Source organism: Apaloderma vittatum, unplaced genomic scaffold, assembly GCF_000703405.1.
Source record: "Apaloderma vittatum isolate BGI_N311 unplaced genomic scaffold, ASM70340v1 scaffold33253, whole genome shotgun sequence".
Classification (NCBI taxonomy): domain Eukaryota; kingdom Metazoa; phylum Chordata; class Aves; order Trogoniformes; family Trogonidae; genus Apaloderma; species Apaloderma vittatum.
The window spans coordinates 46,816-58,973 of record NW_009708030.1 but is presented as its reverse complement, the minus strand read 5'-3'; the positions used below and the strand labels follow the sequence as shown (position 1 = coordinate 58,973).

The 12,158-nt window shown below is 37.5% G+C and overlaps 1 protein-coding gene across 1 annotated transcript in view; it reads left to right on the top strand.

The window, feature by feature from the left end:
- Positions 1-2,101: 2,101 nt before the first annotated feature.
- The window catches only part of LOC104267520 (brefeldin A-inhibited guanine nucleotide-exchange protein 1), a gene marked incomplete at its 5' end in the record, with an annotated part of 36,274 nt that continues 26,217 nt past the window's right edge, over positions 2,102-12,158 (top strand). Inside the window, 9 exons of the mRNA XM_009866410.1 lie at positions 2,102-2,201; positions 2,321-2,460; positions 2,564-2,672; positions 3,618-3,819; positions 4,858-4,969; positions 6,118-6,323; positions 6,424-6,508; positions 7,307-7,478; positions 8,410-8,561. Of these exons, the coding sequence (XP_009864712.1) occupies positions 2,102-2,201; positions 2,321-2,460; positions 2,564-2,672; positions 3,618-3,819; positions 4,858-4,969; positions 6,118-6,323; positions 6,424-6,508; positions 7,307-7,478; positions 8,410-8,561 (1,278 nt within the window). The remainder of the gene's footprint in view (positions 2,202-2,320; positions 2,461-2,563; positions 2,673-3,617; positions 3,820-4,857; positions 4,970-6,117; positions 6,324-6,423; positions 6,509-7,306; positions 7,479-8,409; positions 8,562-12,158) is intronic.

Here is a 12,158-nt window from a genome sequence, read left to right as displayed (position 1 = left end):
TGACTACAACTCTCTGGCTTCTTTCCTTCAGGCCCTCTCTGGTCCTTTGACTTAAATATTCAGCTTACACTTTAAAGTAGTTGAAGTCGTTACACAGTAACGTTACACAGTAGTTACACATTTAAAGTAGTTGAAGTCGTATCTTAATTGTATTGTAACTCTATTTCTAAATGGGTCAGTGAACATACTTGCAGCAAATCAAATCCTGGATATCAGGCTCTTCAGGGTGTCAGTTGACTACTTACCATTACCACTCTTTCATAATGGTGAATAAGCTATCTCAAAACTCTTATTTTCCAGTTGCTCAACTAATTAATTAGCTCTTTTCTGGTTTAATTTTCCTATATGCTAGGAATAAAGTCTCAGCTCTGCCATGAATTGCAGCATAGTGACAGATAGCATTTTTAACGATCTGAAACGTAAATAATCAGTATGGTTTTGAGAAGCTGTTCATTCCAAGATATGTTTGTCCAAAGGTGACACTAAAAGCAAGAATTCAGCTCTGTCTCAGAAGCAGAGAGATCTGAAGTGTCTTCATAGTATGCAGACTTTGCAGCTGATTTCTCTTCTAGCTTAGATTTGGGGTTAATTTTTATTTTTGGAGCTTTTTACTCTGCTATATCAGTGACCTGGTTTTTAAAATTCTCTACCAGTAAAAAATTGTTTTCCTCGTTCCAGAGGGTATATAACATTTACTGTCTTTCAGTAAAAAATGAGAAAACAGCAAACGTGTAACTAAGGAGTGCTCGAAGTATGACCTTTATTAAAATTTTATGTCTTTCTCTGTTTGGATTACATGAAGTTGTGGCTCAAAATCAGCCTAGTACTCTTGAGTATATTTAAGCACTTGAAAGCCTTTAATCTGTTATGTGTTGAACTCCTTTTGTCTCATAGTGATCCTTTTTTTGTTAAGGCTAGTAGCTGGGATTGTGCTGTGTGCCTCTGCTTCTCTAAAGAGGCCAATAAAATAGAAATATCGTTAGTGCATTTTACTTGAGCAAATAGCTTACCATCAAAGTTGCTTAAAAAGCAATGTTGCCAGTTTTCCCTGAACGTGTGACTTAAAGTGAAAGTAGCCTTATGCTTATGTCTATCTGGCATAAAAACCTCCAAAAATTCTGTGATATAAGGGAATATCTAAAAGTAAAACCAAGAGTAGTTTTATATTTGGATATTTGTGTGCTACTGTTGTAGAGACGATATGATGGCTTGAGACTACTGTCAGCATTCTAGAAAAATCACATCTGTTCATGGATTTGGTAGCCACAACTGGCTACGAAGAAGGAAAAAGTGCAGAACTGTGGTGTAATGCTGTGTAGGGTGATGATGTGATGCCATGTCACAGGTCACGTTTTGAGTTCATATGCTCTTACAGCAACTGCTGCTGCTTAGGGATGGAGTGAGAAAAAGCTTCCTGTAGCTGCTAAGCATGCCTAGCTGAAATAGCCTGTAATACTAATGGGTGTGATGAGGAACTAATTGAGAAGGGGATAAAATATTCTCGTGTTCTAAAGAAAAGCATCCGTACTAAAATGATTTCAGGGGAAACTGGTATCTCTTGTAGGGAAGACGAGCTTTCCTATTTCCTGCTGCATTTTTTTTAGTCTGTGCCTTCTTCGAATAATCTAATACAATAGAGTGATTCTTTTGTGCCAGGATGTTTTCCTTCTAATTAAGGTCCGATAATGTAAATTGGTGTGAGCGTCTGCTTGTTATTTTTGTGTCATAATATCGTCATCTTGTACGAGAAAACCTTTTGTGGTGAGGTAATAATACCTCTCCTTTCAAAATCCCAGATGAACTCTTAACAGCAGGTTAGAGTTCTTTTTAAAGTAAATTGTCTTTCTGGACTTCACATCGTTCCTAATTCTTCTGTTTTTAAGTGATCGGAGTATAACCCAAAATTTTCAGCTGGATAAAACTCCAGAAGTCCATAAGTAATTATAATTCCTAATTTGACTGTATTAAGCATAAATTATATTTCCTCTATTCCTCCTTTTTTTTTTTAAATCAGAATGATGTTCAGAATATTAGCCACCAAAGTTAGTGACTGTATTTGTAATAGATTTTTTTTTCTTCCTCTTTCTGGAATATTTGTTAGGTTTTCTTCAAAGAAATTTTCCTGTATATCTTGGAAACTTCTACTAGCTCATTTGATCATAAATGGATGGTTATACAAACGCTGACAAGGATATGTGCAGGTATTCAGGACATTTGGTTCTAGTTTTGACATTTTTATGCTAAAGAACAAAACTGTACTTGCCTTACATTGAATGCTCTAGTTTTTGTTCCAAGTTTGACAATGTCACTTTGTTTATAGATGCCCAGAGTGTAGTGGATATCTACGTGAACTATGATTGTGATTTAAATGCAGCAAATATATTTGAAAGGCTGGTTAATGACCTATCAAAGATTGCTCAAGGAAGGGGTAGCCAAGAACTCGGCATGTCCAATGTGCAGGTAAAAATTCCGCCAAACTTAATGAAGCTTAGGGTTCTTCGCATGATGGGTTAAGACTAAACTCATCATTCCACTGATGTACTGCTTTTGAAATCTTTTCTAGGAATTAAGTTTGAGAAAAAAAGGATTGGAATGCCTAGTATCAATCTTGAAGTGCATGGTGGAGTGGAGTAAGGATCAGTATGTAAATCCCAATTCTCAGACAACACTTGGTAAGACGTGAGATGTGTTTCTTCTGGCTTTAGTAAGAAGATATTTTAGGAGTTTAGTGCATTTTTCCACTATTTTGATACTGTTAGTGTCCAGCTTTTTTGTTTTTTCCCCACCTTTGGTAAGTTTGGATTGGTGTCATTTGAACAAGTTGTCTTTTCTTAATTGTATGAATACCTATTTTCTGTATTTCTAATTTTAAAAGGATCACAAAACTTGCTTTGAAGCTCCCCTGATTTCATCTGACTTCATAAAATTACTTCTGAAGCAAGCTGGATGGGGAGCTCTGTTTTCTTGTCCTTTTTTTTTTAAAGTAATATGTAGCTATGGAACTTTCAGTGTTGTAAGCAGTGAAGTAACTAAATCTTTACTTGTTTTGATCTTGTTTCCATCCGACCTGAGGTGAAAAGTACTAAGGTTATGCCAAAATTTTCAGATTAAGCACTTGAAGTTGATAGGTGAAGTAATAACCTTTTTAGAGGTGGTTAGCACAGCTGGCTTTGTCAACTGAGAGCACCAGCTCCACAGCATTTCTGATCATCAGCACTTTTAGACACTCCGTTTCGAAAACTTTAAAACAGTGTGATTCGCTTTGGGTCAAAAGAAACATCAGGCTTGGAAATAAAAGGAAAGGTCTGTAATTAAGTTTCTAAAGTGTTGTGGTGGCTTTTTTTCACAAGAGCCTACATATGACAGTAGTAATTTAAGACTTAAATTTTAAGTATGATGAACTGAAAGAATCCTTCTTGATGCCTTGTAGTGATTTTTTTTTTCTGGTTATTTGACCAAATAAAGCAAAATCAGATATTTATATAAAAATAAATAGGTAGTTGAATATAACCCTAGTAAATTTTAGAAACCTTCAGAGAAGATTTGAGGAATAACTTGTGATTTTAATCTTTTCACTGTATGTATTTTGTATGTGTGTAACCCTTTCCAATTTATAGGCCAAGAAAAACCCACAGAACAGGACAGCAATGAAACCAAACATCCTGAGACAATTAATAGATATGGAAGCTTAAATTCCTTGGATTCTACTGCTTCATCAGGAATTGGCAGTTACAGCACACAGATGTCTGGCACTGACAACCCAGAGCAATTTGAGGTCCTAAAGCAACAAAAGGAAATAATAGAACAAGGAATTGACTTGTGAGTGCCCTTTTATCACCCGTGGGAGGGTGGATTCTTTTGGAGCTATGAAGATTCCTGGGCTTTTCTTCCTTCTCCTAATAGATACTCATCTTGTGTTAGGAAAAAAACTCTGGATGTAGCAGCACTTCCTCTGGTGAAAGAGTGCTGAATGGTGTCCCCTTTGGAGCCTGTCAACAGTGTTTTGTGTTAACCTAATTCCTCACAGCTAGAAGATGAGTACTCTGAATGTTTGTTCTTTTTTTCTCCAGACGTGCTTGTCTAAAACCAGAATTTTTATATTTGGATAGAAAGAACATTGAACTCGTGATCAGTTGAATACGACCCATTTTAGTGTACACATTACTGATGAAAGTGCCTGTATGCTTAAGCTGATGCTTCCTTATAATTAACTTGTCATAATTAGAACTGGAGGATAGTAGAATTTCTTAGTGCAGTCTGGCATAAATCTTCTGTGTGATTTCAGCTTTGTCACCTTACCTCCTCTGTGAGGCGACTTTATTTAAAAATAATTTTTCTGTTCTCAGACCCTGAACAAACAGCCTTTAGGGTTTCAGTTTCTTTCTGTTACCTGGTTTCTTGTCTTGTACCTTTCTGTTCTTACAGGCAACTCATGGATTTCTTGATTGTTTCGTACCAATTAAACCAAAAGGCAACAGAGTGTTATTGTTCCTTACCCAAGGCTTTGTTATTTCTCTGAAATATTTTTTTCTTTACAAGTGCCAGAGTAAACGATAGCATTCAGCTATCTTTACTCTGAGCTGCTTGGATGCCGTGCCAGCAGTTATGTAGCAAAGTGGAAAAGGAGGCTGTTTGCAGGAGGAAAAAAACCCATAAAATCATCCAATGATGAAGGAAATAATCGTAAAAGGGAATAGCTCATTTCTATCTAATACACAATTTGATAAAGAAAAGATATTTATTACATAGATTTTCAATACCTCATCCAAAATTATTGGATGTTTTTACTTAAGCTGGTAAGGCTTTGTACATGGGTAAAAGGGTAATTCTCATTCCATTCTGTTCTTGATTGTACAGATTCAATAAGAAACCAAAGAGGGGGATTCAGTACCTGCAAGAACAAGGGATGCTTGGCACTACCCCAGAAGATATTGCTCAGTTCTTGCATCAAGAAGAAAGATTAGATTCAGTAAGAAAATAATTTTTCTGATGGTTGTTTTTGTTCATGCTGGTGTTGTTCTACTAATTGCAAATCACACGATAGTGTGTTTAAGTGTGTAACCTTATTGTACAATGAAAAAAAGGAAACGTCTCTCTCTTCTAAAATTCATAAGCTCAAGGAATTTGGAGCGTGCATTAGGGCTATACCCTGTGCTGTATGCGTCCTGCGGTTCATTGAAGCGTAAGGGAAAGGCTGACCTAGTTGAGCTGACTCAAAACTTGTACTTAGTTGCTAATATAGCTAGAAGCAGCTTACTAAACTGTAAATATTTTAGTTCAACAAGAGACTGCCGGAATTAACTGTCCTTCAGAGATGGCTAAAAAATAACGTGGTGCAACAACATGGAAAGCGTTTTTTGCCGCCTCCCAAAGGGAAGTTATTTGGTTTAGATTAGCTCTTCGATTTTATTTACAGCTAGCAGCTGTTGCTGGACTTGGAAGGTGCTGCAGTGTTTGTGAGAATATCTCATGTTGGTATTGTCCTGAAAAACTTTAGCTTTCTGAAATGCCAACTCTGCACCATTGTGCTTTGTAACCACCCCCTTTGTTTTCTGAGGAAGGACGTGCATATGCCCACGCTTGCAGCTGTGACCAAAGTCACAGATTTCAGTATTAGAACTTAGAATCAGCCATCAAAACAAATTTTTAACCTCAGCTTACATTCACGGGCATCTTTATCTGAATGCACAGTGTTTTTCACTGTACTGTGTTGTGTTGACAGTGGTCAACTGGGATGTATTTGAGTACCAGCTATTTATATTTGAGCATCACTTTCATGTGTCTGAGTCTGTACTCTACTGAGAATAAAGTTGAGTTCAGTAAGCTCATCATTCCTGTATTAATTCTCCTAACTACAAAAATCATTACAGCTGAGTACAATCAGTCACCGATAATATTAACCAGTGGAAAGTTGGCAGGTATGAGCATGCCGGACCGTTATGGTGGAAGACCAAAATAATTTGCTTTAGAGAGTAGAAGAGAAGCAAGAATATGTGTTACTTAACTGCATAGAGGCCAGTCTTTTTGTGAAACATGAGCAGTATGACTGTTGTTCTTATTTACTATTTTCCCGCCCTGTGTAAATGCACTAGTTTGTCTTTTCTATTCTTATTTTAGACTCAGGTTGGGGAGTTCCTGGGAGACAATGATAAATTTAACAAAGAAGTCATGTATGCATATGTAGACCAACACGACTTCTCAGGGAAGGATTTTGTTTCAGCTCTTCGCATGTTTCTAGAGGGATTTCGTCTTCCAGGAGAGGCTCAAAAAATTGATCGCCTGATGGAGAAATTTGCTGCCAGATATTTAGAGTGTAACCAAGGGTAAGGCATACTTTGTCTTCAGAGCTTTGGAAGGCTGACTAACAAGTAAAAAAATCCTAGCATGTAAATTTGCTTTTCTTTTTCTCCTTTCCCCCTCCAGGCAAACACTTTTTGCTAGTGCAGATACTGCATATGTTTTAGCTTACTCAATTATCATGTTGACAACAGATCTTCACAGTCCACAGGTACGTTGCTAGAAAAGTATTTGTCTTAGGTATCTAAATTTTAGGATTTGTGACAATGTAGTTGTAAAAACTTGATGCTCAATTTAACACCAATACGTGCGTAAGAATTGTGACATCTTAAATTTGTGCATCTTTTAAGTAACAGTATTGTGTTTCATGGGTGTTGAGATTTTTAAGTTGTTTTGGTTAGACCTTTCTGTAAGGTATCATTTCCCTACTCTGAATAGGAGGAGTTGCCTGGATTTGCTTTCATATTACAGGACTCACAGTGGCGATCCAGGAGCTGAAGATCTAACTGCCTGCAGTCAAAGCCAGAACTTGTGTAATTCCTTACCCATTGATTTTAACACAAATCTGCTCCTGGTTTCAGTCTGTTTGAAAAAACAATGCAGCTTTATTTTGATAGATACAGCTCACTTCTATACAGTGCATAGCCATCATCATTTAGCTAAGCAAAATCTGGAAAGAGTTGAACTCTTGTGAGATTATGGGATTATTTTTAAAATTGATAGCTTGGTCTGTATGACAAGATAAACCACTCTTTTTGGTAATGTACATCTAATTGATCTGTGGATCCTACTGAATGTTTGAGTGTTGTAATGTTCACATGGCCTTGCATTGTTTTTTAGATTTGACAGTGTAGTGCTGCCTATGTTGGATACTTAAAAATGTCATCTGAATCAGCAGATTTGTCCTTGATGGTAACTTCCCATCTGTTTAGCTGCTTTATAGGCAGCACTGTAGCTGCTATGAACATGCCTCATTTGTTGATATTAATAGCTTATTTCTGGGTTTCAGGTTAAGAATAAAATGACAAAAGAACAGTATATTAAAATGAATAGAGGTATCAATGACAGCAAAGATCTGCCTGAAGAATATTTGTCTGCGATCTATAATGAAATAGCTGGAAAGAAGATTTCAATGAAGGAAACAAAAGAACTAACAATACCCACAAAATCCAGTAAACAAAGTAGGTAGTTGCAATGTTAGCTTTCTTAAAAGTGCTGACTTTTCACTTTCCTGAAGCTATCTTCAGGGACTCAGAATGAGTCCTAATTTCTAATCTCATATCCTTTTACTTTTAACATAAATGCATGATGCTAAATTCAAATCTGTGTTAAATACAACTGCTTATTTTCACTTCTCTTGGCATCTATATTCCTGGTATTTGGTGCATTGACCGTGGAGAAGACAGGTTTTGCTGTAGAACAGCAACATAGGGAAATGCTTTTGAGGGATTTATAAAGTAACAGTGTTGCTGATAGGCATAGGACTTGACGTTTTTCCAACATAGTCAGATTTGTGTACTTTTAAGTCCTCCATTAGTCCTATGAACAGATTGCTTACAGGAAATTTGCATCTGAAAAAAAGTCTCTCTTCTTTTCAATATTCGTTCAATTAATGCAATGTTTTTATTGTAATTTTAAAGAAGCTGATTAGTACATTCTGCTTGGGTTTCACTTTCTTGATGAGATGGAGTTTGCATTACCAAAATGAATATGTGATTAAGATAGTTCTCCCTCAGGAAAAGGATGTCCACTTGTTTGTTGTTATTTTCCTTGCTGATGGATTGCTCTGAAACTTAGGTTCACTTTGAATTTAGCTTAGTGGATGTGATGCTTATACTGTCAGTTGAGGTGATGGAGCAGAAGTGTTGTGCAAATCTTAAAATCCTCTAAAGGTTTAAAATTAGGTTACATTTCATACATATGTTTTCCTTAAGTTAATTTTTGTCTATATTGTAAAAGAAGTATCTTGCTAGTGTGGTAATTTCAGGATGTAAAGGTAATATAAAAAAAATGCATCCTGGTAGGGCACTTCATGAAAAATGTGGAATTAATGTATTCCTGAAGATACCACTGCTAAATATGCATACATGAGAGGAAAAAATGTATTTACAGGTGTTGCTAGTGAAAAGCAGAGAAGACTGCTTTATAATTTGGAAATGGAGCAAATGGCTAAAACAGCGAAAGCTCTTATGGAGGCGGTGAGCCACGTTCAGGCACCTTTTACGAGTGCAACACACCTGGAGCACGTGAGACCCATGTTTAAGGTGAGATACATGTTCAGATACTTACCTAGAGTATCACAAAATTTCTTAATACAAAATACTGACTGAAAGGGTTTGTTGAATATGTTAAAGATTTGTGCCTGCTGTGTTTTGATTATTTTGTAAGTTATTTAACTTACTACAGGGTTTTGAATCTTCTATTCTGGTTTAATTTACCCTGGGATTTAAGAAGTTTCTATGCTGATAGAAGCAGCATCTTGATATAGAATCATAGAACAGTTTCATCTGGAAGAGACCTTCAAGATCATCAAGTCCAACCTTTTCCTAGCCCTGTGAACACCACTAAACCACGTCCTTCAGTGCAACATCTACCCTTCTCTTAAACAGCTCCAGGGATGGTGACTCAACCACCTCCCTGGGCAGCCTGTTCCAATGTCTGACAACCCTTTCAGTAAAGAAATTCTTCTTAATATCCAACCTGAACCTCCCCTGGCACAACTTAAGGCCATTTCCCCTTGTCCTGTCACTCACTACTAGGGAGAACAGACCAACCTCTGCCTCTCTACAACCTCCTTTCAAATACTTGTAGAGAGCGATAAGGTCTCCCCTCAATCTTCTATTCTCTGGACTAAACAGCCCCAGATCCCTCAGCTGTTCCTTATAGGACATACGTTCCAAATCCTTTACCACCTTGGTACCTTCTCCAGCACTTCAACGTCCCTCTTGTAGTGAGGGGCAATGTAATGGAGGGGTTAGGAGGAGTATAGGACAAAGCTATAAAGAGTAGTTAAAAACTTGAAATTACAGGATTTTTATTTGAAATGTAGTCAGAACAACAGATTTATAAAGGTGAGGAATTACTAATCCCAGTTCATTGTTTGAGTCCCCCTTCTAAGGGGGATTACTTTGTTGCATTTTTTGGGGAAAGTTATCAGCACAAACCCTGTACTATTGTCTAATGCAGATTAATATTTCAGAAAGGCTAGGACTACCGTCTTGCTTCGGTGGAGGTAACTTGTGTTAAACTATTATTCTAAATACTTGTCATTGCTCTTGTGTAGGTGCAAAGCTATCTGATCCCAAATGCCTCTTCCATACTAGGGATTGATAAATACTGAGTACATTCAGTAGTGCAATTGGATATGGTCTTTGGTGTTAACTAACTCATGACAGTTAACTGCCACTAAAATAAACTATTGTGCCCTTACTAGGCACTCTCGTTTGCTGCTCTTGTGCTGTATTGGTCCTCATATGACCTCTTTGTGAACTGCTCCAGGGAGGTAAAGTCTTAAATTCCTACTGTTACATTAAACAAGTTGTTCCCTGGAATGATGTGCTGTCATGTCAAGTTGAGCTTCAGGCTCAAAAATCACAGAGTCATAGAATCATTTAGGTTGGAAAAGATCTTGAAGATCTTTGGGTCCAACTTGACACTGCCAAGTCCACCACAAACCGCATTCCTAAGTGCCATGTCTACATGTTTTTTAAATACTTCAAGGATTGGTGACTCAACCAGTTCCCAGGGCAACCTGTCCCAATGCTTGACAACACTTTTACAGAAGGAGTTTTTCCTAATACCCCATCTAAACCTCCCCTGGCACAAATTGAGGCCATTTCTTCTCATCCTCTCACTTTTTACTTGGGTGAACTGACTGACCCCTGCCTTGTTACAGCCTCCTTTCAGGTGGTTTGTAGAGAGCAATAAGGTCACCTCGCAGCATCCTTTTATCCAGGCTAAAGAACTCCAGTTGAAACTGCCCCTCATAAAACTGTTTCTCTAGACCCTTCACCACTTTTGTTGCACTTCTTTGGAAATGCTCCAACACCTCAGTATCTTTCTTTTATAGCGAGGGCCCCAAACCTGAACACAGGATTTGAGGTGTGGCCTCACCAGTGACGAGTACAGGGTGACAGTCACTTCCCTGGTCCGGCTGGCCACACTGTTTCTGATACAGGCCAGGATGCCATTGGCTTTCTAGGTCACCTGGGCACACTGAGGATGTAGCTGTAAGACTGCTGTCCATGAGGCAGACTTCTGAGTTGTTTATTGCTATATTAATAAAAGTAGGATAGTACTCTGCGTGTATGGAATGATGCTAAATGAAGCCCTTGCTTAAGATCTACTTTCAAGGTGTCAGGGTGTCACTTAGCAGAGATGTACTGTACATAATTTCTCTCCATTGACTTCTTTTAAGGCTGAAACAATTTGCACGTGTAGGCATCTGTAAAAATTTTGCAGACTGTTTTTTGTTAAGATACCGGAACTTTTACGCTGTAATATTCCTGACCTTTAGTATCTGAAAAGTATGTTTGCAAAATCCATTTTTAGAGGAACAAAATGAAGCGCTGGGGTCAGTTAATGCCCTAAACATCTTTTGTGAAGGCACTGAGAATTAGAAGCCATCTTACTTGGGGTTGGTCATAAACTAATGGAACAAAGGACAATGCAACATCTTGGACAGAGCTGTCTTCTCAAAAATGTGAGAACTGTGGAAGTTAAATATTTGATTTCATATTTTTTGTTTAGACTTCTCAATTTTTATTTCAGCAAAACTTTATAAATTTCTGGGTATCTCTTTCACGTATTGATGCCAGTGTAAAATTTGTCATTATAACTGTATTTTGGATAGATCTGTGATAATGATTAAAACAGAACAAAAAAATCACTTTTTGCACCCAACTAAGCAGCCCAAAATGGATTGTCTATTTTAGAGACTTAATTTTCACCTTTAATGACAAAACAGTCTGTTACAAATAATAGTAGTAATCCAGATGTAAAGCATACTATACAGATCTCTAGGTAGTTCATAAGCAAATATTTCAGTTCTTCAATTTTTAAGGTCAGTTTGAGTTTCAGTAGGAATGAAAAATTAGAAAAAGAAGGGGTAAGAAACATGCAATTCTGGGACATACAGTCATAGAATAGTTTGGGTTGGAAGGGACCTTTAAAGATCATGCAATAGAGAATTAAGTCCTGGATCTAGGAATTTATCTAATGTCTTTAATACTGTCCGAGAGCTATGGTTTTGTGTGTGCAAGTGTTTTAAAAGCTTTCCTGGGGCAGTTCTTTTGGAATCGCTGGCTTAAAGGAAACCCAAGCTCTGTGGTGCATCATTTCATTATGAAATTAAGCATGAAATCTGTTGCTCTCTGCTGTGCCCATTGACTCGGTATTTAATCTGGAGCGACTTAATCTGGTAAAATTATTTCTAAAATCATTCAGCGTACCTGTAGGGGTTTCCTCTCCATAACCACTTGGAGTTATGGCAGGAACCTTTGCATCTTCTGATTGGTTTTTCTGCCTGTGGGGAGAAGAAGCCTCAAAGTCAAGGACAGGATCATATGGACTCTTCTGCAGTCAGTAACTGTTAGTTGAGTGTATTGTCCTTTCAATCCCATCTGAGGCAAGAGGAGCAAGATAAGAAACTTCAGCAGTGGCTTAGACACAAAAAAATGGAGAGTCAAAGGTTACAAAATTAAGAGCAAAGAGATTAAGGAAGGAGTCGTGGCCTGTCTCTTGTTGTTTTAGCGTAATTTGAGTGGGATTGGTATTTACTGCCCTATTTCACTCTGCCCTTTTTTCCTTCTGGTATTATCAGGACAAACTCATATTAAGTAGGTATTTTTGATCATATACTG